General features: G+C 51.5%; 13 protein-coding genes and 1 non-coding gene across 14 annotated transcripts; 7 read left to right on the plus strand and 7 right to left on the minus strand.

Moving 5' to 3' along the window:
• Positions 1–228: 228 nt before the first annotated feature.
• Positions 229–2057, plus strand: BO94DRAFT_515382 (oxalate/formate antiporter; the record flags this gene model as incomplete). The annotated part of the gene is made up of 3 exons (XM_025609919.1): positions 229–939; positions 1000–1095; positions 1141–2057. Exons 1-3 carry the CDS (start codon positions 672–674, stop codon positions 2055–2057), a joined length of 1281 nt encoding a protein of 426 aa, XP_025467964.1. The 5' UTR covers positions 229–671.
• Positions 2058–3288: 1231 nt separating this feature from the next.
• On the plus strand, positions 3289–4144 carry BO94DRAFT_515387 (PLAC8 family protein). Its single transcript, XM_025609920.1, has 3 exons — positions 3289–3647; positions 3728–3825; positions 3897–4144. Exons 1-3 carry the CDS (start codon positions 3587–3589, stop codon positions 4134–4136), a joined length of 399 nt encoding a protein of 132 aa, XP_025467965.1. The 5' UTR covers positions 3289–3586; the 3' UTR covers positions 4137–4144.
• A 94-nt stretch (positions 4145–4238) lies between these two features.
• Positions 4239–6158, minus strand: BO94DRAFT_534492 (mitochondrial processing peptidase). The gene is made up of 5 exons (XM_025611564.1): positions 5932–6158; positions 5754–5879; positions 5622–5699; positions 4867–5561; positions 4239–4819 (listed from the first exon to the last, which is right to left on the minus strand). Exons 1-5 carry the CDS (start codon positions 6079–6081, stop codon positions 4429–4431), a joined length of 1440 nt encoding a protein of 479 aa, XP_025467966.1. The 5' UTR covers positions 6082–6158; the 3' UTR covers positions 4239–4428.
• A 145-nt stretch (positions 6159–6303) lies between these two features.
• Positions 6304–7463, minus strand: BO94DRAFT_534494 (SDR family oxidoreductase). Its single transcript, XM_025611565.1, has one exon. It carries the CDS (start codon positions 7320–7322, stop codon positions 6357–6359), a length of 966 nt encoding a protein of 321 aa, XP_025467967.1. The 5' UTR covers positions 7323–7463; the 3' UTR covers positions 6304–6356.
• Positions 7464–7730: 267 nt separating this feature from the next.
• On the minus strand, positions 7731–9426 carry BO94DRAFT_534495 (rRNA 2'-O-methyltransferase fibrillarin family protein). Its single transcript, XM_025611566.1, has 3 exons — positions 9079–9426; positions 8740–8885; positions 7731–8672 (listed from the first exon to the last, which is right to left on the minus strand). Exons 1-3 carry the CDS (start codon positions 9182–9184, stop codon positions 7962–7964), a joined length of 963 nt encoding a protein of 320 aa, XP_025467968.1. The 5' UTR covers positions 9185–9426; the 3' UTR covers positions 7731–7961.
• A 340-nt stretch (positions 9427–9766) lies between these two features.
• BO94DRAFT_534496 (uncharacterized protein) lies at positions 9767–11086 on the minus strand. Its single transcript, XM_025611567.1, has 2 exons — positions 10341–11086; positions 9767–10275 (listed from the first exon to the last, which is right to left on the minus strand). Exons 1-2 carry the CDS (start codon positions 10602–10604, stop codon positions 9781–9783), a joined length of 759 nt encoding a protein of 252 aa, XP_025467969.1. The 5' UTR covers positions 10605–11086; the 3' UTR covers positions 9767–9780.
• Positions 11087–12105: 1019 nt separating this feature from the next.
• Positions 12106–13270, minus strand: BO94DRAFT_45492 (uncharacterized protein). Its single transcript, XM_025607624.1, has one exon. The coding sequence runs from the start codon at positions 13040–13042 to the stop codon at positions 12332–12334; it is 711 nt and encodes a 236-aa protein (XP_025467970.1). The 5' UTR covers positions 13043–13270; the 3' UTR covers positions 12106–12331.
• A 1115-nt stretch (positions 13271–14385) lies between these two features.
• BO94DRAFT_584995 (SDR family oxidoreductase) lies at positions 14386–15384 on the plus strand (the record flags this gene model as incomplete). The annotated part of the gene is made up of 3 exons (XM_025615668.1): positions 14386–14678; positions 14748–14873; positions 14946–15384. 3 exons carry the CDS (start codon positions 14386–14388, stop codon positions 15382–15384), a joined length of 858 nt encoding a protein of 285 aa, XP_025467971.1.
• Positions 15371–16229, plus strand: BO94DRAFT_45508 (uncharacterized protein). The gene is made up of 2 exons (XM_025607632.1): positions 15371–16029; positions 16085–16229. Exons 1-2 carry the CDS (start codon positions 15551–15553, stop codon positions 16140–16142), a joined length of 537 nt encoding a protein of 178 aa, XP_025467972.1. The 5' UTR covers positions 15371–15550; the 3' UTR covers positions 16143–16229.
• A 333-nt stretch (positions 16230–16562) lies between these two features.
• On the plus strand, positions 16563–17880 carry BO94DRAFT_565484 (uncharacterized protein; the record flags this gene model as incomplete). Its single annotated transcript, XM_025614498.1, has 4 exons — positions 16563–16867; positions 16931–17285; positions 17307–17357; positions 17407–17880. 4 exons carry the CDS (start codon positions 16563–16565, stop codon positions 17587–17589), a joined length of 894 nt encoding a protein of 297 aa, XP_025467973.1. The 3' UTR covers positions 17590–17880.
• A 458-nt stretch (positions 17881–18338) lies between these two features.
• Positions 18339–19381, minus strand: BO94DRAFT_464801 (CFEM domain-containing protein; the record flags this gene model as incomplete). The annotated part of the gene is made up of 6 exons (XM_025608086.1): positions 18339–18651; positions 18716–18781; positions 18842–19024; positions 19083–19148; positions 19210–19275; positions 19329–19381. The coding sequence occupies 6 exons, from the start codon at positions 19379–19381 to the stop codon at positions 18339–18341; spliced, it is 747 nt and encodes a 248-aa protein (XP_025467974.1).
• Positions 19382–20426: 1045 nt separating this feature from the next.
• Positions 20427–22148, plus strand: BO94DRAFT_465033 (uncharacterized protein; the record flags this gene model as incomplete). The annotated part of the gene is made up of 2 exons (XM_025608097.1): positions 20427–20841; positions 21085–22148. The coding sequence occupies 2 exons, from the start codon at positions 20427–20429 to the stop codon at positions 22146–22148; spliced, it is 1479 nt and encodes a 492-aa protein (XP_025467975.1).
• Positions 22149–22888: 740 nt separating this feature from the next.
• Positions 22889–22991, plus strand: BO94DRAFT_t145. Its single transcript has one exon. It is a non-coding gene; the product is annotated as a tRNA-Pro (tRNA).
• Positions 22992–23489: 498 nt separating this feature from the next.
• BO94DRAFT_623708 (CCAAT displacement transcription factor COY1) lies at positions 23490–26556 on the minus strand. Its single transcript, XM_025617168.1, has 4 exons — positions 25963–26556; positions 25728–25895; positions 24828–25675; positions 23490–24777 (listed from the first exon to the last, which is right to left on the minus strand). Exons 1-4 carry the CDS (start codon positions 26090–26092, stop codon positions 23632–23634), a joined length of 2292 nt encoding a protein of 763 aa, XP_025467976.1. The 5' UTR covers positions 26093–26556; the 3' UTR covers positions 23490–23631.
• Between the last annotated feature and the right edge of the window lie 202 nt (positions 26557–26758).

Here is a 26758-nt window from a genome sequence, read left to right on the forward strand (position 1 = left end):
ATCCGGCATGAATTACCTAAGCCGTCCCGCCATGGAACAATCTCGGGCCGGAGAGCGCCCGCTCTAGCTGGTTGTGGTTAGTGCAGACATTCCGGATTGACCAGTTGGTGTTGGACATGGATGCCCACGGGGAGCACTTCTTGATCAACTACTAGACATGGACAACCTGCTCTCGGTGACTGCCAGGCTTTGGAGTAAGTCATTATGGACATAGGAAAGAAATCGTGAGTCTCATTTGGATATACGTCATCAGACCGATCCTACCGATCTGAAGGATATGCATGTATGCATTGTCATCTGGAGAAGGCTGCCTCATGCCGGTGCAGTCATGTCTCAAGATGGGGCGATCCTGCAAAGTAGGCAAATGAACACAGCAGGTCGGGGTGACATCTAAAAGGCCAGTCAGACCGGTCAAGCTGGTCTTATACTCCGAAGACCTCTAGCCTTATTGAGTGTTGTCGCCAGTATGCATGAGCCCTTGCATTGATTGGCGTCAATACTCCTAATGCCAGCACAGCAATCACCGCCTCATGACGCATACTTTTTAAGCAGTCATGTATCTTAAGGCGAGTTCAACTTCACTCAGCCTTTGAATATATGAATCCAGATTCGCGTTTCGAATACACCAGTGTCCTACCCACACGGTAGTGCGGTTACGAGTCGAGTCGAATATGGACGCCGAGTTATCCAGTTGTTATACGACTTCTGAGGAGGCGACAGAACAAGATGAAGCCATAGACTATCCTGAAGGAGGTCTCGAGGCATGGCTGGTCGTCTTCGGGGCATGGTGCGCTATGGTTCCAGCTTTGGGCATGATGAACACCGTGGGGACTCTTCATATCTGGACCAGCACTCATCAGCTCAAAGACTACCCGGAGTCAAGCTATGGCTGGATTTATGGTGCATATGGTTTCTTCCTCTACTTTGCAGGGGCGCAAAGTGGTGCGTTTCTCTGACTCGGGCTCTAGTGAACCAGTGTAGCTAACAATATTCGTTGAGTAGGACCGATCCTGGACGCGTGGGGACCAACCTACATTATCACCCCCGGATCTATCGGAATGATTGTGGCGTTGGTATGCTTCAGTGTCAGCAATGGTAGGTTTCAGATGCCAACGATCAAAGACCCCCACTGAGCACAAGTAGAATACTACCAGATCTTCCTCTCCTTCAGCGTCTTGGGCGGCTTATCAGCAAGTGCCCTGTTCACCCCGGCAATTGCAGCAATTGGACACTGGTTCAATGTCCGCCGAGCATTCGTCACTGGCCTTGCTTGCACAGCTGGCGGACTGGGAGGTGTAGTATTCCCTGCGATCATCTACTTCACGGCACCTAAGATCGGATTTGGATGGACGATCCGGATCATCGCACTCTTGAGCGCTGTTCTGTGTGTCATCGCGTGTTTCTTGATCAAGACCCGGCTACCACTCGGCAAGGAAACCGGGGGCAGTGCACTAGCAGATTTCAGGGCATTGAGTGACCCCAAGTATGCCGTCACAACGATCGCAATCTTCCTGGTGGAGTTCGCTGTATTTGTGCCCACCACATATCTCTCGGCATATGCAGTCCACGTCGGGTTAAGCAACACAGTATCGTATTTGCTGATTGTATTTCTGAACATCGGATTGATTCCTGGGCGCCTGCTGCCCGGCCTAGCTGCTGACCGGTTAGGACGGTTCAACATGATGGTCCTCACCTCCTTGGTATGCGCGATCTTGACTCTTGCATTATGGTACAAGTCCGGAAGCAGCCTAGGCGCAATTGTCTGCTATGCTGTACTCTTTGGATTCTGGAGCGGGACTGCGATGAGCCTGTCCCCGGTCTGCATCTCTCAGATCTGCGCGACAGAAGACTATGGAACTCGAACCGGCACGACGTACACCATCGCCAGCATCGGAGTGCTCACGGGGATCCCGATTGCCGGGGCGATCCAGCAACGCGATCACGACGAGTATGGCGGGCTCATTATCTTCGCGGGGGTGCTGTATCTTTCGGCCGCAGCCGCATTTGCCGTGGCTCGAGGAATTTGCAGGGGTTGGTCGTTAAAGACCAGGTTCTGACCAGGGTTTGTTCCCTCGGAGAAGTGCTTATCCAGTCACTGCCATTCCGGTTTCCCGACTAATGCGTGGCTTAGCAGGGCTGAAGGGGGAGTACTGATGCGATGAAGCATGGTACACATGGAATCCAGAATCCTCTAACGCAGAGCATGTGAGTGTCAGCTTCGTTTTTATTGTTTGCTTTTGTTGACAGGTGGAAGATTCCATAGCACCGACGCGAAATCATCCTTCTGGTGACATTGTGCTAAAGACCCAAAGGAACGAACCAACGCATCGCTCCACCGACTAGTGCTAGCACAGCTAGGATTCTTTTCTGTCAGCTCCACGAATTAAGTGCCTTGGGTGTCTCTGTTGAGCCTCCATGGCGGTGACCGTGTCACTGGTCGGAGTCCGCCAAAGGATCACTGGGATCAGCCGCACTCTAGTCCTCACTCGAGGTTAGTTAGATCATGCAATGGAGACATAAAATTAGATACAGCAAGCGAGCATATGTTGTCTCAGCCTTCCAGCACGATGGCTGGGAATGGCAGCTGAAAGGCAGGGTTAATCAAAAGATGCTAAGCACTGCATGCTGTGCTTTTGTGGCAGTGGCTGAAACCTGTCTAGCAAAAGCTTAGATTGCCCGAGAAGTCGAGCAACAAACACGACCAGACCCCATGGGAAGAAACACAAGTAAAACGCGGTCAGCAAGCGAGCACTTCCCCGTTTCCCCCTAACGAGGCCCCCGATCCCTCCCGTATTCCCTTCGACCCTTTTACACTCCACCCCAAAAGCTAACCAGCCCTGAACACGAACTGCCCTCACAATTTAAGAAATTACCACTGCCCATCCTTATATCCACCTCGTCATAGATACACACCCCAACTATAAACTAACAAAGTAAACTCTCAATTCCCCATCTAAAAAAAGAACCAAAGTAAAAGAAGGAAGAAAAAAAAATCTTACTGCTTACCTGCCCAATTCCTAATAATCCCTACCAACCTACACAGTACCTAGGTACTAGACTACTAGGTAGTTGTTGGCCCCCAACCTTCCTCACTAGTAATCCTGGCCCATCACAACTAAACGAGGGATTCCAATCAGCAGCCTTGCCCAGTGAGAGTCTAACGATCAACCCACCATCTACTAATGCAAGGCTGTGTGGAAGGGTGGGACCGGGTCTGGGGCTGATTTTTGTTTCTTCCGTTTCCTTTGTTTGAGGTTCCATGTGTCTAGGTAGTACTATCTAATGAAAGTGGGATTGCATCGCCCCCATGTCACACAGTAATCATGTAGGATTATAGCATGGGGGAAGGAGTTATAAACAGACACCGGCTGAGGGGTTGGCTATTTTTTTTCTTCATCATCATCATCATCATCATCATCATCATCGTCTTCTATCTATCTATCTAGCTGTCTAATAGTTTCCGCCATTCAATTGAATTAGCAACATTCACAGCACAAAACACGAACAGTCGGGTTTATAACCTTCATCCTCATTCTCAATCATCACCAACTCCACCCACCAAAACACCACACACAAAATTTCCAAAATGGGCTCAGGTCAAGCATGGTCCTCTGGATTCTGGGACTGCTGTTCCCCCTGTGGCACATGTACGACCCCCTCTCCCATCCCCAACCTCAACCCCAACCCCATCCTATCTCAACGTTACTAACCAACATCCCCGATACAGGCTTCCTCGGCTGCTGCTGCCCCTGCTGTCTTCACGGCCGAACCAGTTCCCGGCTCAAGGATCCCTCTTTGAAAGATGATAGTATGATGAATGGTGGTGTACGTTGCCCTTACCCCCATCCCCCAATCCCTACCCACCCAACATTCCCCATTCTAATCAATGATTACAGTGCTGTCTCTACTTCCTCCTCGGCTACTGCGGATTACACTTCATCCCGTTAATGAACAAGCGGGGCCAGATCCGGGAGAAGTATGGACTGGAGGGCTCGGGATGCGGGGATTGTATGCGGGCGTGTTGTTGTCCGTGCTGTACGTTGATGCAGCATGAGAAGGAATTGGAGAGTCGGGCGGGGTTTTTGGCTGGGAATGAAGGGTATAAAGCTCCTGGGGGGATGGAGTATGGTCGGTAGACTTTTTTAGTTTACTACCTAGGTTGTTTGTTCTTTGTATTTCTTGTATTGGCATTGGATTGGGTTGGTTGGATGTTCTTTTACATATGGTGTTGGTGTTGGTGTTGTGCTCTGGATATGATTGTCTGGTTGGTATATCTGTTAATAAAATAACAAACAATACATTTTTGATATAGCGACAGTTGTGTACTGTACAAGACACGCTCCTCGGCACGACCACCGCTTCTATCTATTAAATCACCAAAACAACAAACACGGCCATAAATCTGAGACGCTATTCAACTCCCCTCCCTTACAGAGAGTTCCGGCTCATGTCCGCACGGATACGGTTGTAGTCCAGAACAGACTCGATGCTGCCGACGGCGCTCATGGCAATGTCCTGATCCCACAGCTTGCGGGAGGCAAAGTCCATCACGTCCTTCTCGGTGATCTGGCCGATCGTGCGCTCAATGTCCTCGGGGCTGAGGCGGCGGCCAGTGGTGATGATCTGGCGACCAATGTCTTCGGCAACGGCGGTGGTGCCGTCCAGGGAGAGGAGGATCGAGGCCTTCAGCTGGGCCTTGGCGCGCTCAACCTCGGCGGAGGTGACGTTGTAGCTCAGGCGGGACCACTCACGGAGGGTGAAGTGGATCAGGTCCTCGAGACGGGTGGTGTTCTCGGAGGTCAGGTAGATACCCCAGAGACTGTGATGGTTAGTCAGGATCATTGCAAAACATAGGAGACTACATACCCAGTGTCGCTGTAGCTGGTGGAGAAGCTCATGAAGCTGTTGGCAAGGCCGTGGTACTCAACGAAGGAGCTGAGCTTGCTGCCAAGGTAGGAGGAGTTACCCATGGTACGGTCCCAGTTGCCGACGATGGCCTGGGTGATAAGGGCAGTGAAGTAGTCGTCGTCCTTCCAGCTGACACCCTCAACGGCAAGGGCAATGTGAGCAGTAGGGAGAGTGTCGTCACGGATTCTGACCTCGGAACCGATGAACTCGGGGATACGCTTCTGCTCAGCGGTGAGAGCGAGGGCAGCAGAGGTCGGGGGCTTGCTGGGAAGGCCACCGAAGTGCTCCTCAGCGAGTCTCACGAGCTGCTCGTGGGGGATACCACCGGCACCAACAAGGACCATGCGGTCAGCAGTGTAGTTGGTCTTGATGTAGTCGGTCAGGTTGTCCCGGGAGATGGTCTGGATGTTCTCCTTGGGGCCGAGGATGGTGCGGCCGAGGGGCTGTTTCTGGAAGGCAGTGGCGTGGAGGTGGTCAAAGACAACCTCCTCGAGCTGCTTGTCGACCTCCTCCTGCTCACGGAGGATGACGTCGCGCTCGCGCTCGATGGCAGCGGGCTCCAGCTTGGAGTTCTGAAGGATATCGGCGAGGATGTCGACGGCCTTGGGGACATCGTTGTTGAAGGACTTGGCGTAGTAGACGGTGTTCTCGCGCTGTGATGCGTCGTGTTAGTTGCGACCAAGCCTTCACTCTTCCATGTTTCCGGGCCGTACCGATGTGTAGGCGTTCAGGTGAGCGCCCATGTTCTCAATCTCGAGCTCCAATTGGTGCTGGGAACGCTTGTTGGTACCCTAGTAGATGTCAGCAACCGTATTTCCAGCTTTGAGTTTCCAGTCAATCCGTACCTTGAAAGCAAGGTGCTCCAGGAAGTGCGCGGTTCCGTTGGTCTTGTCAGTCTCTGCCCGGCTACCGGCATCGATCCAGACACCAACGGTGGAAGTCTGAGCCCATGGGGAGTACTCAGTAGCGATCTGAATCACGTTAGCGAGTCCCTCGAGCCATTGAGGTATCCCTTTAGCGTACCGTGAAACCGTTGGAGAGGGTGGTGGACTGGGTGGTGGAAGGCAAGGTGACCGGGGAAGCGAAGCCACGCTTGACGGGCTGGACGGCCTTGAGGGCGGCCTTGCTCCGCAGAGCCTGATTGAGGTTGAACGCTAGGCGCCGGGAAGCCATTGTGTGAAGATGGAGGTGGGTTGGGGGGAGAAGGGGGGAGGGAATGAGGAAGGGTGCAACAAGACGGTCAGCCCTGGAGATGCGAGGTTGAAGTTCGGGAGTCAAATTGTTCGCCCATCCGCCAGCCAATCACATGACCCGCTTTTCCAAACCACCGCATTCGATCCCGAGTGTTTCCTAGCTTACTACTCTACCTACTACACCCATCTACTGATAGCTGATCCAATTCAACAAGTTTCATTGTCCACACCACCACCACCTATACAATCATACAACTACTCCAATTCCTTCACAAACTCCCGAATATTCTCCCTCATCGACACATCCCCCACAAACCCCATCTCCAACGCCCTTTTCGGATCGAAATTCGGCGTCCACGTCTGCACAATGCGATCAACATCCGGATCGAACCTCTCCTCCACCAACGCCCGTTTCTCCGGCCCCCCAATCTCCTCCAACGCCTCCAACATTTCCCTAATACTAACCTTCAACCCAGGCAAATTGACCGCTCTCGAATCCCCAAACCTCTCCTTCGGAATCTCCCTCGCCCTCACCAAATTCCCCACCACCGTCGCAGGCGAACAAATCCACATCTCCATCTCCTGACTCACCGGCAACACCGCCTTCCTCCCATTAAACGGTTCACGAATAATATCACTCGCGAAACTACTCGCCGCCTGGGTGGGCTTCCCTGCTCTAACCGTCACAGTGGGGAGGCGAACCGCGCGACCATCCAAGAACCCGCGACGAGAGTAATCATTCAAAAGCGTCTCCACGATCAGTTTCTGGGATCCGTACGACGAGGAAGGGATTGCGGGGAAGTTGGTCTCGTCGATGACGAATCCCGGTGGCGCGAGACCGTAGACTGCTAGACTGGAGGTGAAGACGACTTTCACGCCGGGCATGACTTGGCGTAGTCGGTCGAGGATGTATCGGGTTGCGTCGAGGTTGACCCGCATGCCTAGGTCGAAGTTGGCTTCGGAGCCACTGGACATGATTCCGTGGAGGAGGTAGACAGTGTCGAACCGGTGGGATTCAGTGAAGAGTGAGTCCACGACGGCGGGCGAGGTGAGGTCCGCGGTGATGCATTTTGTGCGCGGGGCGTGCTGGGCTGCCGATGGGGGTACCGTGGGGAGCACGACGTCTGTGAGCGTTACGGTGGATTCCGGGTGAGTGGTGAGTAGAGCGGCGGCTAGTTCTTGTCCGACGTAGCCGCTGGCTCCGGTGATGATGAATGACATGGTTGGTTGTAGGTTGTGTTGTAGTGTAGTGAAAGGTATGTTATAAGAGGATTGGCTTGTATTTGTAGTATTTGGTATATATAGGTGGGTGGTAATGATGTCGAACTCATATACTTTTATAACGTCGGAGTGTCAGCTGCGGGGTTGAGCGGAGACTAACCACCACCCATACAAAGACCCATCTCAATTCCATCAATCACCATGACATTATTCCCGGGACGGTGGGCTCCGATTAATTGGCTCCACGCAGCAAGTCCGATTAAAGGCTTACCTACCTTACCGGGCAACGGTCCGACTAACACTACCAGGAAGCGGATGACCGGCGAATGTCCGAAATAAGTCGCTGTGGGTAAGGCCCCGGTGGTCCGATCTGGGGGGATGATTCTAATGATAGTATGATACAATTGGTATAGAGTCATAATTCCAGCTTGATTAGCAGCTAATTCTTAAAAGATCAGAAACCGTAAACCTCGAAATTTTCTGACTCAAGAGATACATCTAAGAAACCTGGACATGGACACGAAGGAGAATAAAGAGACATGGCAACAGATCACGGAACACTCGACGCCGTAAAAGAGCATAAATAATTAAGACATGAGAGAGAGCAAAAACCACCTGATTCTTTTTGTGTTCTTAAATTCATGCAGAGCGCTTGTAGATACCAGACACTATACAGTGGTCACGTTCGAAGGGCTCCAGGGTCAGCTGTTCCCGGGGCTTGATTCTCTCCTCTCTCATCTTCTGGACTTCACGAGCAAACACAACCTCGGGCTTGGCGGTACTGTCGATACAGTTGGCCTTGACCGAGACAATGACACCACCGCCCTCCTTGAGGAACATGTGGGCGTTGAGACCGACAATACGGGCCTGGTCGGGCTGGGCAACATCGGCGAAGATGACATCAACCATGGGGATGAGCATACGGTAGCGGAGAGGGTGTCTGGCGTCCTCGACAATGGGGATAACGTTGGTGCGGTGGGTAGCCATGCCGATCAAGTCACGGCCGGAACGGTGAGAGAACTCAACGGCGTAGACGTTTCCGGTAGGTCCGACGATATCAGCAACGTGACTGACCGAGGTACCGCTGGCGGATCCGAGATACAGGACCTTGGAGCCAGGGCGCATGTAGATGTCATCCAGACCACCCAGGATACCGGCAGCAAGCTTGGAACGGAAGGGGTTCCAGACACGGTACTCGGTCTTGGTCACAGCTCCATCCTCACCAGCGGGGCCCTCGACAGCAATGCGCTTCTCACCGTACACGGCCTCTCCGGGGGTAAGGTTCTTGGTGACGAGCAAATCTTCCTTGCCACCGCGGGCAACGAAGACACCGGCGTGACGGTGGGGTTCCTAAACAAGCCGAGTTAGTTGCCAATTCCATCTCTTCGATAGAAGAAAAAAAATCAGGAACACCTACAATAATGACCTTAGCACCACCCTTGGCACCAGCACCACCGCGGCCACCACCACGGCCACCACGGCCACGGGGAGCACCACGACCACCACCACCACGGGGACCGCCACGGCCGCCACCACGGCCTCCACCGCGAGCACCAAGTCCGCCTATAGAACGTGAAAAAGATCGAATTAGCGACACATTCTCCTCGGGGACATTGCAGGTCCTGCAAAGGTCGACCGTGTAAACCTGACGCTGTGGGAAAAGTTTCCGTCGCTGATTCAAGGTCCAATGGAGTCGACAACAATGCGAGCAATCATAGCCCTGGCTGATCCCAAGGGGAAGCGATGGTGAACAAACCTCTACCACCGCCGAAACCACCACCACGGCCACCACCACCGCGAGGAGCACCACGTCCACCACGGGGAGCACCGCGACCGCCACCACGGGGAGCACCGAAGCCCATTGTGATATGTATTTAAATCGGAAAAGTTCGACGAAGAGATAAGATCAAGATGCTCTCAGCCAAAAATATTGGCTGATGCTCGTGCTCGGTTGCGGAAGGCAATAAGGCCTGTTCGGAAGGAGAAAAAATCGGAGATGGCGGGTCTCGAGGACTGGAAAAGGAAGCTTTTTGCAAAAAAATTGCACCCGCTTTGGCGTTCAGTGTTCGGTCGAGGCCTGCTGCTCGTCGTTGTTGCGGTCGAGATTTTTCAGACGGAGCCTTGGATTCTTTCGAAAATCAGACTGCGCTAGGCTGCCTGCGGACTAGTGCCACATGCTGCTGTGGGCACTTTGTGCACGTGACCCTGCTGGATAGCGAGGTCACCTGACGCTGGCCAGCCCTGCCAATCGGAGGTCGCGTCGCCATTTGCTACGACTTGCCGGCGCTTACACAAACAAAACAGTCGGGCGTTTGACAGCTACGGGCCGGGATACGCGCTTCTTATTTGATGTACCTTGCATTGAGCTCTCTCTTGATTCCTTCTATTTACAGTGCAAGTGCTCTGCACCCAATCCCAATCCCAACCCCAGCCCCCCTCCTTTTCCCCGCAGACGCCATCACGCACCATAGAAATAGTAGTTGGCCGAATACTGAACGGTGAACACCGACTGCATACCCTGACAGGTCTTCGGGGCTGCGCCCGCAACGGTGTCTACCCGGTAGACCGCCTTATAGTCACCGACGGTGCCATCGATGGTGGTCAGGTAGAGCCACTGAACGGCACCATTTGTGCCCTGAATTGCAGTCGATGGGGCATCCAGCGCGGACTGTTTCTTCGAGATCGCAATCCCGTACTGTCGGGAGGGCGTTGTGTCGAGGTTGAAAACCGGGGTTGTCGTGTCTCTGAAGAAATGGTGACCCAAGAGCTGAAGGTTGGCCGGAGGAAGAGGATCCTCCTCGTTACTGGGCAACTGTTCCTTGTACACGATACCCGGGAGCAATTCCAAAATGTCCGGGTAGTTGGCCGCAATGCAAGTAGCATTGTAAAGACGCGCCACTGCACCGATGGCTTGGGGGGTCGAGTCTGAGGTGGAGGTCGCACAGGTGTAGTTCTGAGGGTTTGTCAGTTTGAGAGGATCCCCCTGCATGATTGTGTGACGGAGACGGGTTTGCTCACCTGAGTCCCGCGGCCCACTGCAACGTAAATCGGGTCCAAGCCGGATGGCGATGGCAGGCTCGACGCATAGGACGGGAGGGAGATCTTGGATGTGTCGCACGAGTTGGCATTCGTGAACAGATCCTCGGCATCCTCGATATATGTGCTCACTTTTCCGAGGAAGGTGGCCAGGTCCGTCGAGTAGTCGTATACATCGTCCATGAGGGTCGGTGCTGCAACCGAGCTGGCTGTCAAGCAGCCCAGGAGGAAGAGGCTTGCACGCATTTCGGATGCTTGATACAAACACAAGTTCTATATAGAGGGTGGCAAGATAAAGACCAGCACACACTGTATGCTGAAATCAAAAGAAGTATGAGGGGATGAAGCTCAAATATAAGATTGGATCAGAGCCAAGCTTAATGCCACAGGGGATTTCCAAAAGAATATCAATCAAGAACCGTGGAAGGATGGATCAAGAGATGCTCTTTGCCAAACCCGGGCTATACTAGGAAAGAAACTGCTGGATGCTTGGAAGAAAACGAGGGATATGCCCCGTTGGAAGAGGAGGATATATAGCTATTTTCCTCGAGACTGGCCGTGGCAGAGGGTTGCATGTGCAATCAAACGCAGTACCGGTCCGGCACATGAAACCCGAAGCGTTGTGTCTATAAACAGCCTCGACTCACAGCAATCCTCAAGCCGCCCGCAGCGAGCACAAGGGATACGTCTCTCTCATTGGTGCAAGAATGCGCCAGGCAGAAATCCTGTCGGACTCTAGAATACTACCCCAAGGAAAGGTTTACGAGGGTGGGCCACGCGAAATACCGCCGTTCCCTTGGCGTCTGCCCTGCAGTAGATAGGGCCGCCGTGGACGATGATTGGCATATCGAACAATCGAAGCCTTCCTCTGCCGGGCACGTTCCCTGTCAATTGTCCGGGTTTAATTGGCGCCGGCTGTTAGAAAATTCCCGAGTTCCTTCACCGGCTATTAATAGAAGGCTCTAATATCTGACGGTGAGGGGTCGGCGCTTAGCATACTAGAAGCTTGCCAATGCCGGTTAGCCTGCAGAGTCCCGCCTTCCCCCCAGTCGTGTCGACCACCGGGCATCGAGGAGGGGAACTGTGATAACCACTGCAGAATGATGATTTGGCCATCGCCGATCGCTGTAGTGCCGGGTTATTTTTGGATGCCTTAAGAATGGATTATTAAAGCGGCCTGTGCTAGAACCCTGCACTACACTTCTACTAGCGCCACACCAACCACCGCCTGTTATCGTCTGTTGCAACATGCAACAATTGACCAGCAAGCCAAAAGAGATACTCTCAGTCATAGGACGGAATGAAGTTTTGGATGTTATTTGACGTCATCAAGTCACTGGTTGTCAATTGAGTCCGGGAGATAACTATCTGGCACACACTGTTTTCATCATGCTTAGCGAAAAGAAGACTAGTGCGCGCATTGAACAAAGTCCATGTGGATAATGCCTCCTCACATTGGATATGTCATCATGGTTAATTCGATCGGTTGTAGCAGTGGGTCGGTTTTTAGATTAGCAATGGCTTTATCAGACTCGAGTAGCGGTCTTGTGACAAGAGAACCCTCGGGATATTGGCTAGTCACTCTCTCTAGCCTGTATAGCATTGCCAGTTCCTATTTTTACTACACCAGCTCTACACCCCCTCTCGGTTGAAATTGGATGAGTATCCCTGTAGCAGAGGGTGATACTTCCTGCATTTACTATAGCGTCGTGGTAGTGTGAACGGTGGACTACCAGCCAAGCATCGAGTATTCCCTTTACTGATTTGATTGCATGAACTGGTGTTTCTTGCGCACTTCTCTGTGCCACTAGTCTATACTTTCTCGAGAAGGATGAAAACGGAGTATGTATCAATCGGTCAACTTTTAGTCTCAATTGACTCCCATTGATAATGACTGACAATCTAATACTGTCTCACTGATACGGCTGAATCCAAGAATAGCAATAGACTGAAGGCGTGAAGTCAACCCTCGTTCAAAGATACAGGTCCTTGTAGAAACATTCATCCCTGCAACCATCAGACGACGGTGTGTCGATGCCCCCATTTCCATGCATCAATGCCTTAGCGTTCTCAACATCTTCGGCCGAAACAAAGGTTATCCCACCCTTCCAGTGCCCCTTGTAGGCCCCCGCTAGTCTATAGCACCTGACGGGAATTGCCCTAATATGGTGATAAACCCAGCGAACCTCCTTAATCTCAATATAGCGCTTGCCATTCGGGTGGGGGGGTATGCATATAGCAGCATTAATGGCATGTTCCACTGCCTGTAAGTGATACTCTCGGAGAGAGTTGGCCATATGGATCCCGCAGACATCGCATGGCCACTTTTGAATTCCTTTAGGGGTGCTGTATTCACGCTTGCAATGCACATGTCCGCATTTCCGGTTGATCGTCATGGTCTCGCGACATTTTGGGCAGGTCCAAAACCTTTGGCCTGGCTTTTTCGATGACCCCCACGCCCCTCTTCGGTGATGTCCGTGTTGTGGATGATAGTGTCTGGGCTGATTGTACCGGAGGTGATTGCGCTGCCTTGCATGCGTCTTTGGTGCGTTTTTCGAAAGCTGGGACTGTGATAGGGGTATCCGGAAATGATCCTTGCTATCGATATCAGCGGATAGGTGGCTTTTTAGCGTGGTCTGGCCACAGGTATCTGTCTCCTTGATTTCTAATTTGATGTAGACCATGATGATGTAGGTAGTAAGATTCGAGACCGTTGGGTGTGTATGTAGGAGGTGTTGAGGATGAAAGGACAGTGTTAAGATATCCAACCTCTGCGGAGGCTGGTAGTAAGTGAGAGGAAGGCCTGAGTAAAGCGAACGGTGCGTGGCGATGGAAACCAAGTGAAGAGAGCGTGAAATGGGTATAAAAAGTAGGTGAATAAAGGCCGCCTCCGGCTGTTGAGCCACTCATGGTGCCTGCCATACTGGTCCACAGTGCGGCCCTCCCCCATCATCGCCGGTGCTACACTGCAACACTGCAAACTACACATTCTATCAGACAGCACTCTAGTATACTCTGGCAATTTCCGCCACTTTCCAACTCTTTTTTACCTTCCGAAACCTCATCCTTTACTTCTTCACTGACTACTACTCAACTATTGGCTAATTCGACGATTCCCATCCAGCTGTTTTCCTAAGGGCATGAGACTGCCGTTCACAAACCTATTATCTGCCTGCTTATTTTTGCGGCATGTTCCTTTTATTGAACTTTGGTGATTACATGCAAACCTGTGGTGCCAAAGGCGTACAAAGCGCGACAAAGGAACTGCCATCCAGACAAAGATTTTTTTACATGCACTACACGCTACAAAATCGTTGTGTAACAAAGCGCATGCCATCTTTTTGTTCGACTTTTACCCAGACAATGGAGAGGTATCTGTTCTATCCTTTGTGACGAACGGTCACAGTCAATGTCGGAATCTGGATTTCTTCCACCTCATCATGTAGCAGGAAAACATCACTTTGGGTCTATTGATTATCCTACTAGTGGTACATGTAAGGGTATCGTATCTGCTTTCAGTAAGCACGATTGGCGGTGTTATGCAAAATCCGGCATAAGTCCGAAATCATCCATAATTTTATCGCTGGACTTCATGACAGCACGCTTCATCATACAATCATCCTAACAGCCATACTGTCTACTCTTCAAATATGGTTTCAGACCAGAACACCCCCTCAGAATTAGCACTCATCTTATTGTGTGCCTAGTGCTTGATTTGTGATGTCGACCGTGAAGATCTTGCCACAGCCAGGTGTTTACAGGTCGCGGACTTCGCATCGACAACAGCAGGTCTGGCTGGCATTTTTGTAAAGCCCATCTTTCTATCCAAGAAGACAAGGCGAGATGAATAGGTCAAGAGAGGCCATCATGCTTGATGACACTGATCGGATGGATAGCACTAGGGGTTAAATCCTTAACTCCGACATCTCACTCGACCACCACATTATAAGATGGCTATTCACCTTGCTTTCTCATGTTCCGCGGCAAAATCAAAAGCTAGTCCAGAAACGAAATTATAGCAATCAAAATGACAGCAGCCAGTTCCACGTGGCTGATCACTGGCGCCTCATCGGGTCTAGGCAAGTCACTTGTCTTGGAAGCTCTCAAGGCTGGACATCGGGTGATTGGAACCACCCGCGATATCACCAAGGCTAAAACGGCTTGCCCAGAGTTCTCGGCCAAGGGTGGCATCTGGATGGAACTGGATCCTGCCCAAAAGGACGCCCAAGACCAATTTGCCAAGTGTGCTCAGGAATATGATGTGGACGTCTTGGTCAACAATGCAGGCTATGCTTTTATCGGTGGCGTTGAAGATACCAGGTTAGTCAAGAGCTTCGCGATGCTTCTTTCATGCTAGACACCAATTGCTTATCGATACTTCTTGTCCAGTGAGATTGAAGTTCGCGATCAAATGGAAGTTAATTTCTATGGACCTCTTCGCGCCGTTCGAGGCTGCCTCCCCGTCATGCGCGCAAAAGGGTCTGGTCACATCGTCCTTATTAGCAGTGGTGCTGGGTATGTCAATCCCATTTTCCATGATCATATTTTCTCCAGCATTTGCCTGACAAGATGATTCTCGAAAAATAGCTTCATAGCCCGCCCGGGACGAGGTACCTATTCAGCCAGTAAATTTGCCATTGAGGCCATGCACGAGTCCCTTTCCCATGAGGTCAGAACGTTGGGTATCAAGATCCTGATAGTGGAGCCCGGTGCATTTCGAACGCCTTTCTCTTCTCGCATCCTCACTCCCGCTCTGTTCAAGGACGGCTTCAGTGAAGGGTACAAGGGCACCGCGGTTGAGCAGATGATCTCTGGGTCTCGGCAGATCACGTCCATCTCGGATTTTGCTAAGGGGGATCCGGATAAAGCGGCGCAAGCTATTATCCAAGCCACTGCTACGGGATATGACTTTCTCCGAATGCCCCTAGGGACGGACTGTGTAGTTGCATTGGAGACTAAGATAGGGGAGCTTCAGAGAGACCTGGAGGCCACCAGATCGATCGCTGCGTCTACCGACGCCGAGTGAATGGCACCGAAATGGGGCCGGTCACGGGTGGAGCCTACGGGGGACCACAGCGGCCATCGGGCTGATCCGGGGTTTTAGCGTCGTCACTAGTCGTTATCTTCTTCGCGTCCATTTATTTCATCATTCTACACCTACGCGTCTGCCTGTCTGCCTAAAGCGCGTTGAAATGCCTCGGTCCATCGACCTGGAGCCATTCAAGCCTGAAATCATCTCCCTCTTTCATAACAATACAACCGCTGCGGGTATTGCCTCACATCTTCAACAAACTCATCACCTTCAGGTCCGAGAACGAACCATCAAGGCACGGCTGAGTGCTTGGGGTATCTCCAAGCGCAACCGTACGGCAACATCCAATACTCAACTTCATACTAGAATTTCTGAGTTGTTTATTAACCAATGCCTTGAGGAGAGGGAGTTGCTCCAGGTCCTGCAATCGGAAGGATTTGAGATCTCTTCTCGCACCCTACGGCGAATCCGTACCCGGCTGGGCTTGGTTCGACGGACTAACGACCCAGTGCAACGACAGATGCAAGAAGATGAAGCATTAAAGTATCTTCGTGAGGAATCCAAAAAAGGAACCATCAAGGGTTACGGAAGAGGACTGCTTACTTCTCATATGCGTGGACAAGGCATTATTATTGCACGGTTGGTTGTACGGATCTCTTCAGGAGAGGTCTCGCTAATCCAGTTCTCTATCTAGTGACCGTCTCTATAATCTTTATCGTACGATCCCTGGTGGCTCTTCAGGTTCTTCCTAGAGGGGGGATTCTTTTCTCTACGAGAGACCGGCCGCGCACAACTCTAGGCAATACTCTGTTGTCTAATTCTCATCACGTCGTTTTCATCCCTTCGCGCCCATCATCTGTTTCCTTGCAACTCTTGAGGTCTCTGGCGACTAAAATTATATCCAAAAAGGTCTACCATCATCCGCCATGGACGGCGATGATTGGCATACGGTCGAGGAGTGGGTTGGCAGCGTGTGGTCGGGGATGCAGCTTAGCTCGCATGACAGCGAAGCGGGGGAAAAATTCCTGCAACTAGAGCGTATACTTCCAGGAAATTTCACGGTGCGACCCAATCCACGAAAGAGGCCTCGTCGTGAAAGCTCTGAAATTGCACTGCCTAGCTACCGTTCTCTTTGCGATGGTGTCTCTTTACCACCACCTCTCGCCCGGTCCATGTCAAGTCGACGATCCTCTAGTCCCAGTCGTGTAAAGGCTCAACTTGCAACAGCCACACCAAAGGTAGTCTTCTTAAATGAAAGCTTAAATCCAGAATGCGATGCCGCTCGTGAGCTTTTGGGTGTCTTAACATCGGACGAAGATGCAACTTCGAGATCCAATGGAAGAGGGATTCAGATGATATCAAACGCATCATCTCGCTGCGCCACGGAGCTTCGCAGTGAGGGTTCATGGATGATGGATGTTGCCCGACCCCTTCTAGACTTGGCCATTGATGAATTGCCTTTAGAGTCGTGGAGTGTGTATGTTAATGCACAGTATCATATTCTGAATCAAGGACGACAAGGCTAATAGGCTTCAAATAGGCAAACAGAATTAGCTAATGCTAAGTATCTGCCACGATTTGCGAATGGCACGTTCAGTCCGAAATTTGATTTGGTCGTTGGCCTGCCCACTGAACCCTGGAAAGCTGAGTACGAGCAAGCTGGGATTGACATCTTCGATCGTGACCTCAGCCATGTCGACCATCCCCATACAGGGAAGAGAATCCTCGGGCTAGGTATGAAGGTTAAAGCCTATGGTGGGAATTTGATCGAGGCTCAAGTGGAATTGGCAGCATGGATGGCTGGCTTAGTGTCTTGGGGCTTTGCCAGTCGCTGCGAGCCTTCAGAAAGTGCCGAAGACGCGTCTGCCCTCCCTCCACCGATAGTCGGGTGCACTGTCGTCGGACAAGATTGAAAGTTCTATATCGTATACGGTATTGCTGGGCCTTCCAATCAGTTGTCTGAAGTGGTATGTTTAAACGTCCTTTCCTCTCTCCTTTCTATATTGACATTTCCAGCGTATCTGGGGCCCTCTTTCAGACCTCAGTGGCCAAGCAACAAGCGAAAAACACACGACTGCTCTCGCCGATACACTGAGACGTGTTATGCAGTATATCCAGGGGTCATATGCAGAGCAACTGTTCTCTTTGATCACTCCACGCCAGGATTTGTCCCATGAAGATCAAGAGGGCGAGAGCTGATGTCATATACATTTCTCGACTCTGTTGATGGCTACTACCCGCATCCCCTTCCTCTTCAATTAGCCGGTTGATAACATCTATCAAGATCACTCTGACCACCACCTACCCGACACGTTATCTTCATTGTCCGGCACATTAACAAGATAATGTTCTCTTCCACAAGATTACCCAATCAGAAGACCAAAGCCACAACCCTTCCTTATAATGCACACCAGCACATTTCTGTTCTCTTAATTCCGGTACCTCCTTAAGAAACAACCACACTCAACGCGCGCTTTCACTACAATATATTACACCTAATATTATAATGTTATCTTTATACCATCTTTAAACCTACCAAGACCCACCTGGGCCCTTAGAGTTAGACAGTAGACACCAAGCACGCGCTAAATACATAGCGCATTCGGCATTGATTTCCGCATTAGGTGGTACTTTGCGAGGATGATACTATCTTAGTCATCTTGCTTCAATGGACTGATCAATCACGAACAAGCCCACGAACAATGATACTATCTATACCTTCTGGTCAATCCAAACGATGTTACAATCTACCCAGGATGAGATTTACTATTCATCCTCTGAAGTAGAAGCATTCCGTAACCTCCGTAACTCTAGCATGTTATACTATAACCCAGTATCAATTACCATCATCCAAAATGAAGAATAGATACTACCAAAACAAAAATATCATCCTAAACCCATAAACTTCCATTCCACCCCCTACTCAATCCCAACAAGTATGCTAAGCCTCACGCATCACGAGTACTAGACACCGAAGCCAACTTACCCAGCGGATAATTCTGAATCTTACTATTCCCGTTGTAAGTATGAGCCGCTTTCCACCGACGACGAAGGAATGTAAATATAAGCAGGGAGATAATGGCAATACCGGCGACCGCGGAGCCAATGCTAATACCTGCGATTGCGCCTTTGCTGAGACTGGTGCTGCCCGAGGTGGAGGTAGTGCTGGTGGTAGATGCTGTTGTGGTGCTGGCGCTGGTAGATGAGGAGCAAATAGACCCGCGCCATTGGTGATAGGTTCCGTCGTCGGAGGCACAGTCCCTGGTTTTTTGTCAGATTTGGTTGATGGTGGTTTACTCGGGGGAGAGGGGGATAGGAGACGGACGAGAAAATGCAATCCTGGGTTTGTGTGGCAAAGGTGTCTGAGTTGCAGTAGCAGTTGGTGTTGTTGCTGGGTCTGGGTTAGTTGATGAGGGTTTGAGGGGGAAGCGTGAGGGGGAGGGGAGGGTACTAGGAGCTGGAAGAGCAAACACCGCCGACACTCTCGGCGGCGGTAGACTGACAGTCCAGGATGCAGCTGGTCAGGGTTATGGTGGAGGTTGATGCAGCTGCGGTTGCGGTTGTTGTGGCGGTAGAACCTCCGCATTGCGAGCCACGATAGGTGTGGAAGGTTCCGATGTCGTCCGAGCAACTCCTTTTTTACTGGGTCAGTATATGCATGTGGTCATGTTGGTGGGGTTCTGTTCTGGTACTTTTCTAGACATGACTGCACGTCGATTGGAAAGTCACCGTTGTTGCAGTAGCAGCTGGTTTGGTTGCTGTTATTTGAGAGTGAGTATCTGGCGGTCGAGGGAGGAGGCAGGAGAGATATGGTCGTACTAGTTACTGGTACTGCAGTCACTGGCTGCGGCTTCGGCCTGGCAGTTGAGAATGCACTCACTCAAGCTAAGCATGCTATTAGCATAGAACACAGCGCTTGGGATGGGGCTGGTGCTTACGCATTCACCACTGTGACAGCACTGAGGATAACTAGAGGGATCACTAGTTTCATGGCGATGGTGTAGCTTTGTAGGAGCTGATAAGATGTAACAAGAGGAATCGAGATGCCTAGGAATTGGAAGTTTCGATCTGATAAGGAGTGCTCTGGTATTCATCTCAACCATGTTGAGAAAGCCGATTTATAGTGCTCAGTCTCGGAAAGTGTAGGATCCGAAGACGAGATTTTCTGGACCGTTTGTCTTGCACCCCTCATCAATATAGCCAATGGGTAGCCATTACATCAATCTCGCATCCAAGACATGTAGGGTCAAAGATCAAATTCTGGGCATCCATCGCTACCGCGCGAAGCCGACAGGAGTGAGAAGATGTCATACTTGGTGGCCTGAGCCTGTGGGATGCCCAATGTAGAAGCCAAGGCCTAGACTTGGTTGAAACGGAGTATTGTATGTGGTCAGACGTGAATGAATATACTTGAAAGGAGTATCGTCCTTAGGGTTATGGTCCACCAAGGCTGGGTGGGACTGGCCAAGACATATGATCAGATAAGATAAACCATCAAGTCCGACGCACGGTCTGCACCAGACGGAGTCATTTCTCCAGAATTATTGCCGGTCTTCCGATTTCAGTCCACAGTATTCCCCGCCTAAGGGTGACTGCAACGATACTCGGTGTGGGTGTCCTTGCCGGTTGAGGTTGATGTCCGATGCATTCTATTCTTGGCATCGTTATCTCCGATGCCCGAGTCTAACTGGCTGATCAGTAGATGGGACCGCGACAGACCGACGGATCACATCCCGCTATTCCGTACGCAACCGATGTCTCCTGACTGTCTCATAATCGGTTGTGGCGGAATCAAGCAACGGAGATGATGCTAGCGATGTCACTCTAGTCTCAAAGTGGCCTAAGGTGCTGTCCCTTCGAGGACAAGGACATTAAGCCACCGCTATGAGGCCTGTGTGACCGCGTCATCTCTGGTTGCCAGCCCCCTGACAGCGCAATTACCGCGCTGCTTGATAAGAAGCCTGTTCGATATCTTTCTTGTGCTGAAAGAACCATCTTCCCTTGGATATCCTCTCCCGGCATCCAGGCGTTGAACGATGAGACTCAAACTCAAGGGGCTGGCTTGGGCTTTACTGCCATGGATGGCAGCATCGAGCCCGTTTCCGGCTGAGGAGCGACTGGCGGTGCCAGATGGCTCTACTCATGCCAGCCACATATTCAATGCGCTGCATAACTCCATGAAGATGTTTGGCAGCGTTTTACAACACAACGGGATGTCGATTTTCATAGCCACGGTGCCCGAGGGAACGGAATTCTACCATGGTACATCGAGTCCGTACCGCATCAACGGCACCGAGTGGCTGGCCTTTGAACCGGAACATGCCATGGCCTTTGCCCATCCTCGCCGAGTTCGTCGCTCGAAATCCGCTGCCGATCAGCCACATGACGAAAAACCACATGCGGAGTCTCACAGCCACGGAAAGCATAACAAGAGAGTAGACACGGGCGAGGGTAATTTTGAGTCATTTCACCATGGCTTCCTCACTCGTCAGTGGAGAGGTCTGCACTCCCTATTTCGGTACTTCATATTTGAGCACGAGGATTCTCACAGGATACAAAATGTGAATAAAGTCAACCCCCAGACTGTTCATGAAGCTCCCCGCCGTCATTACAAGGAGACTTGCCGCCAAAGCCACACAGGTGCAGGAGAACTCCATGGCCAATCCCCTCTCAGTACCGATGAACTCTCGGCAGAGGAGCAGACCGGATATTTCCACACCTACCGGACCAAACATCCACTGCGTCTCGTATACTTTGATGGCCAGTCAGCCGCAAAATCCCTTAAAGGCACCCTCGATATGCAAGATATTCTCCTTCGAAACGCTTCTCATTTCGATGGAAGCCCAGCGGAAGGCGACAACCTGCGTGCCGATGACCTCTGTGCCCTCGCTCGCGACAGATGGGACAACCGCGTGGACGGATTCCTTCGAATGGTCGGTGGATTCGAGATTATTCTCTGCTCTTTTGCCAAAGACCTTGACGTAGTAAGCATCTTGAGCACTTACCCAGGGCGCAGCGGAGATGGAGGATCCGGGCTCAGCTATGCACGGGCACTTGCTACCCGGTTCGACGGTATCGGAGGCGACAGAGTATCCATCAACTACGACGACTTTGTCACCATGTTCGCATATCCTGACGCAATGTACTTCGACAATCACGGCCTTCCCCGGGTGGTCAACGACTCAGCCAAGTTAGAGCAGGTCCGCGCACATGTTGACCGACTAGTGAAGCAGCTCGACCAGACAAATTATGCCTTTAACTGGCAGAACATTGTCGACATGATCATCACTAGATATCATTATCGTATTAGTCTAATGCTGTCATCCGCTGTTTCAACACATCACGAACTCCGACGTGAGCTCCACCTCGCCATTGAGCCGTTTATCAATGCGCATGCGCGCAACTCGACCACAGAGGTTGAACGCTGTGCCAAGCAGTTCTGGATTGCCGGGGCCGACATGACCACTGTCCCAGCTCAGGCAATATCTCTGGTCTCAGAAAGACTATGTTCGAGTCTAGTCGCGGGTGCGGGCGCAGAGGCCTATGACGAGGGCCTTGCAATTATCGAAGATTTGAAGCGCTATCTGGACTGGGCGGTATTCAGGAAGTGCACTTGTTGCGAGCTGAATGAAGTCTGCCAGCTTCCCATCTGGCCTTCGGGCTCTTGGGAAGACTTTGTTCGGCCGCAGTGTGGTACTGGCATGTCTCATGGCGCAGGCGGATATTGGGATATGATGGGCAAGGTTCGGCAGCTTTGATGCGGTGTGATCTTTTGATACTTTGTACCTAGAGCTGTGATTAGGAATGAGCTCGTTGCTCGTGTATCTCCCGTCTGAAAAAACTCTGTGTTTTTGATACTCGGCTCACTGCGAAGCCTGCTTCCATAATGTATGCTGCGGGTGATGAATCCTTACTTGAGTCCACGCCCTGAGTTATTGATCCTACTAGATAGGAGAGACAACCAGGCTTGATGAGAGATAGAATGAACTCGTTTTCTCAAGTGACTTCTCGCAGGGCATAGAATGGTGGGCTGAATAGAATCGATATATATCCCAATGATTATGATCGTTTGACGCGTTACAGGGGTGCGACGTGGTGAGGTGCCAATTGGAGTTGAGTAGAGAATGGTATTGCGTGATAATATAAAGGCACAGATAGGGGTGACAGGCCATGGTCACCTGACTGCGGAGGATAGCTAAATCAGGGGGAGGCGTAAAGAGGCAGCTGAGCAGTAAAGTTATAGCCTGCCCGTTGACCATACAAAAATATATCAAAGCACAATATTCAACCATAGATCTTTCTCCTAGTGAAGTACTCGCACACTTGAATAACAAAAATACAAATAGAGGAGCAGGGCAATTTGAGAACAACACCAACCTAGTCCTGGATATCGCTGTGTTATATATATATCAATGTCTTGCAAAAGCGAATGGCGTAGAGGGTGGGCAAGTATGAAGGCTGATAATGCCAAAAACCAGACTATCCTTCATCAAGTAACGCCCGGGTGGTCTAGTGGTATGATTCTCGCTTAGGGATGGCATCTCGCCTACAAACCCAAGCATATCTGCGAGAGGTCCCGCGTTCGATCCGCGGCTCGGGCCGTTTCAACTTTTTGGTTGTATAAATAATCTTTGTTCCTGATGTAGTCAGTCAGTCAGATTGGGTGGAATTTATTTTTCGCCCTTATTATATTCATTCATCCATGTATGAATGACGAACAGCGGAAATTTGACCATACCCCCTCCCTCATATGGGGCTGTATGTGGGAGGGAGGCTTGCCAGAAAGAAGGTGACCAGGGTATCGCGGCTTGTTGATGTAGCTCTCAACGTGAGCCAACGTTGCATTGAAATAAATACCATCTGATAAATAAATGCACCTCAAAGCGAGATGTGCCTGCAATTTGTACGGCATGTTAATCGAACTGACGTGGATCGATGCATTCACTGAAAGAAAGGCGTTATAGATGATCAAGATAACCAACCCGTCGAGGTAGGTTGTCTACGTAGACAAGATTGGAGAAAGGTCAGGTAATCTCCCCTACACACGAGACCTGAATGGCCTAGGACTGACGCATTTTCGAAGGTCAACGAGCAACAGAAGCATAGAGAAGTATTTGCATTGTAGAAGAACAAAGGATATTCACATAGAAAAAGTCAGCACCAGATCGTAACCGCCCACCAACAAACGCCACTGAATGATTCGTCGCTCCCAACGGGCTAAGAATACAATGAGTCATAAGATTAACTGGCGTGGTTAAAACCTTCCTGTTGCCAGTCATCGCCATGGAGCTGCTGGCCCCCATAGCCACCACCAACACCGCTGCCGCTGCCACCTCCTCCACCGGCCATGGCCGCCGCCGCCGCTGCACCCAGGCTCGCGCTACTGTGCTTCTCAATTTCCATGCTACTCATCATGTACAGCACGACAAAGAGAAGAATGTGCAGGGCAAAGCAGTAGCCCGCGAAAAGGTTCCGGCTGGTCCGGTTGGCGAGAATAATTCTGGTGAGAGAAAATACGATTCGCTCGGGCAGGCTCATGCGCTTGTATGCACGGGTAGACTCGCGGCCCCGAAAAGCAGCAAATGGTGAAATCTGGGCCTCGTACGCTGATTGGTACCGATCGAGGGAAAGCCCTGATGGTGTATCCGCGGACGGGTGAATGGAAGAAGTACTAGGCTTGTTCGCATAGGCGGAGGCCGATGATGATGCGCCTGGACCACGGTTGTATGTCGAGACATACCGCGTCTTTTCATACAGGCTGAGGTTGTCCTTCTGCAGCGAAGCCACCTCCTGTCTCAGCGACTTCACCGTACCGTAAAGTTTCGACAGCTCTTCCTCCAGCTCCGCATTTTTCTTCTTGAAGCGATCTCGCTGGGCTTGAATCATAGGCAAAAGACCCGAGCCGCCTCCGACCGGCTCTCCGGCACGGATTGAATCCATGGCGTTGGCGGAAGCGGCGGACTGGTCAAAGCCCGAGATGATAGAGGAAGTGGGAGATACAGCTCCCCGGCGGGATGAGTGCGGGTACTTCGAGGTGTAGGTGCCTGCTACCGACATGGCTGACGATGGGAATGCGTTCGCAGCCTCCTCCTGTACTCGGAGAAGATCATTTTCGAGCGTGGTGGACAGCTTCTGAGACTTCTCCAGCTCCTCTTTCGTGGTCGAGAGGCCATCGCGGAGCGCCTCGAGCTGGCCCTGTAGGTCGCGATGGGATACTCGCAGAATAGTGAGCTCATCTGTTAGCTTCTTATTCCGGACCATCAAAAGCTGTTCCAGGCTGTTCCTGTTCTTGGAACCATCCTGGGCCTTGGTGGCTGCGCCATTGGCATTTGCAGTGTCTGTAAGATCGGCAGCGTCATCATCATCACCGGGAGAGAATTCAATAGACTACACACATGTTAGCTAATGAATCGGGCTTCGAACATTGCAATACCCACCTTGATCATTTCCAGTTCACGACGGATATCTTCGTAATCGGCCACCTTCTCCAACTTCGAGCGCAGCTCTTCCTTCTCCACGGTAATGTTGGTGATCTGCCTCTCAACCTGCGAGTATTTGGATTCCCACGAGTGTCGCTCGGACTCCTTATCGAACCGGGCAGCATCAAGCTTGCGCAGGAGGGAAGAGTTCTCCGACTGAAGGCGCAGATAAGCAGGATCATCCTCGACGGACGCTGGGTGACCCGACTGCGAGTGAGAGACGGCTTGAGCCAGCTCGAGCGTCAGTTGCTCATTCCTTGCCTCGACCTCGGCCAGCCTCAAGCCCGTCTTCTCCAGTTCGGCGGAAACCAGCTCCAGCTCCGCCGCGCTCGCTCCATGGGCACCATCGCCACCCTCATCTTCCTGGCCCAAGCGTTGTGATACCTCATAGCTTGCCTTCAGTTCCTTGACCAAGCGCTCCTGGTTCTCCACTTTCTCTTCCAGGCTCTTTTCTTTGGCCGTCCAATTGTTCGTTTTCTCCGACAGCACCGCAGACCACGACTCCTCGACTTCCTTGATCTTCGACTCTTGATTATCCTCTAGCTCCTTTCTCGCCGCTCGTTCCTCCTGAAGGCGCTTTTCGGTATCCTCCAACTGAGAGGTGAGCCGGTCGACAGAGCCTTGCAGCCGATCACGCTCCGAGGTCAATTTGGGGACGGTTTCTTCGGAGTGGACGAGGGAATCGATGGATGCTTCGAGAAGAGGATAGGGGTCGGGCGCTTCGGACAAGGACGAGTATAGCTGCAAGAACGCGGACGAGGAGGCCTTTCCCTGGTTCGTGAGGAGATCGATAAACCCCTGGTAAGCTGTCTGGCTGTTAGCGCCGGCTGCGGCGGTTGCGGTTGAAATATGACCGACCTTTCAGGAGTCCTTTATACTCTGTCAGTTTCGAGGCGTCATCGAGCTTTCGGAAGTCCTTCGTCTTCTGCGCGAGGTCCTTTCGCTGGACGAGTGCATCGCGTTGCTCAGCGACGATGTCGGAGGCGGTACTGTCTAGCTTTGCGACGGTGTTGGATAGATCAATACCTACATCAAGTTGAGTGGTTAGTGACTGGCCGATTGAACTGGGGGAAGTGTGGGCAAGGCAACGGACCTCTCCAGGCCGCAATGGCACGCTGGAACTTGTTAGCTCCTTCCGGTAACTTGGCGGCGGCCGGTTCGGAGTTGTGGGCATCCTGGTTGTTCTCAGGGACAATGCCTTCCGTGATGGCGAAGGCGTCCATGTTGAAGATTTCGGGTATCGAACCGCCTCAGAAAGTCGAAAGTCAGCGCAACACCCCCATCCGAGACCAGACCGGCAACCACTATCCGGAGAGTGACAAGTAAATGAAGCCAGTTAACTACAGCGATGCGGAGGCCCTGACACGCCGACCGGGCCGATGATCTTCCGAGCGCGTGACAACAACAACCTGCAATATAGATAATGGATAGGATGCTGGAGCGTCAGCAATGTCGATAGGTAGTGGTGGGCAGCACTTGGTCGGTGCAAAATGAGGTTCTCCTGGATACAACGCCGACAGGTCCAAGTCTATCGTGATTCAGCCCCGTTATTAATAGCAACTTTGGCCACGTTCGTCTCGGATATGGCCTTTTTTAGGCAAGGATAGGCCAGAGAGATTCCGGCCAGGCGGTGGCTTGCGATGCATCATATGTGCTATTGTGATACGCTGCAACCTAAAGTCTGCTCCTTCACTCGGGTGAGATGAAGCCGGCCAGGCTGTCCATTGAGACTGCATGAATTGATCTATAACATCCCACCAGCCATTTCGCCCACCATTTCAACCCAGACCAACGGACAGAAATAATTCCATTGACAGCCACCAGCACCCACTGTTATCTTCGTGTATCCCACAGGATTAGGACCATAGACACCACTAACTATATTATAC

The sequence above is a fragment of the Aspergillus sclerotioniger genome (assembly GCF_003184525.1).
Source record: "Aspergillus sclerotioniger CBS 115572 chromosome Unknown BO94scaffold_12, whole genome shotgun sequence".
Classification (NCBI taxonomy): Eukaryota; Fungi; Ascomycota; class Eurotiomycetes; order Eurotiales; family Aspergillaceae; genus Aspergillus; species Aspergillus sclerotioniger.

Excerpts from the sequence above, each read along its gene's own strand:
- BO94DRAFT_623708 (XM_025617168.1), bottom strand. The coding sequence starts at position 26,092 with ATGGACGCCTTCGCCATCACGGAAGGCATTGTCCCTGAGAACAACCAG. Across the intron at positions 25,896-25,962 it reads TGCCATTGCGGCCTGGAGAG|GTATTGATCTATCCAACACC; the intron begins GTCCGTTGCCTT and ends AACTTGATGTAG. Across the intron at positions 24,778-24,827 it reads GTGAACTGGAAATGATCAAG|TCTATTGAATTCTCTCCCGG; the intron begins GTGGGTATTGCA and ends ACATGTGTGTAG.
- BO94DRAFT_534496 (XM_025611567.1), bottom strand. The coding sequence starts at position 10,604 with ATGCGTGCAAGCCTCTTCCTCCTGGGCTGCTTGACAGCCAGCTCGGTT. Across the intron at positions 10,276-10,340 it reads CAGTGGGCCGCGGGACTCAG|AACTACACCTGTGCGACCTC; the intron begins GTGAGCAAACCC and ends ACAAACCCTCAG.
- BO94DRAFT_534495 (XM_025611566.1), bottom strand. The coding sequence starts at position 9,184 with ATGGGCTTCGGTGCTCCCCGTGGTGGCGGTCGCGGTGCTCCCCGTGGT. Across the intron at positions 8,886-9,078 it reads TGGTTTCGGCGGTGGTAGAG|GCGGACTTGGTGCTCGCGGT; the intron begins GTTTGTTCACCA and ends CACGTTCTATAG. Across the intron at positions 8,673-8,739 it reads GTGGTGCTAAGGTCATTATT|GAACCCCACCGTCACGCCGG; the intron begins GTAGGTGTTCCT and ends CGGCTTGTTTAG.
- BO94DRAFT_534492 (XM_025611564.1), bottom strand. The coding sequence starts at position 6,081 with ATGGCTTCCCGGCGCCTAGCGTTCAACCTCAATCAGGCTCTGCGGAGC. Across the intron at positions 5,880-5,931 it reads CCCTCTCCAACGGTTTCACG|ATCGCTACTGAGTACTCCCC; the intron begins GTACGCTAAAGG and ends AACGTGATTCAG. Across the intron at positions 5,562-5,621 it reads ACCTGAACGCCTACACATCG|CGCGAGAACACCGTCTACTA; the intron begins GTACGGCCCGGA and ends GACGCATCACAG.
- BO94DRAFT_515387 (XM_025609920.1), top strand. The coding sequence starts at position 3,587 with ATGGGCTCAGGTCAAGCATGGTCCTCTGGATTCTGGGACTGCTGTTCC. Across the intron at positions 3,648-3,727 it reads CTGTTCCCCCTGTGGCACAT|GCTTCCTCGGCTGCTGCTGC; the intron begins GTACGACCCCCT and ends TCCCCGATACAG. Across the intron at positions 3,826-3,896 it reads ATAGTATGATGAATGGTGGT|TGCTGTCTCTACTTCCTCCT; the intron begins GTACGTTGCCCT and ends CAATGATTACAG.
- BO94DRAFT_534494 (XM_025611565.1), bottom strand. The coding sequence starts at position 7,322 with ATGTCATTCATCATCACCGGAGCCAGCGGCTACGTCGGACAAGAACTA.
- BO94DRAFT_45492 (XM_025607624.1), bottom strand. The coding sequence starts at position 13,042 with ATGGTCTACATCAAATTAGAAATCAAGGAGACAGATACCTGTGGCCAG.
- BO94DRAFT_45508 (XM_025607632.1), top strand. The coding sequence starts at position 15,551 with ATGCCTCGGTCCATCGACCTGGAGCCATTCAAGCCTGAAATCATCTCC. Across the intron at positions 16,030-16,084 it reads CAAGGCATTATTATTGCACG|TGACCGTCTCTATAATCTTT; the intron begins GTTGGTTGTACG and ends TTCTCTATCTAG.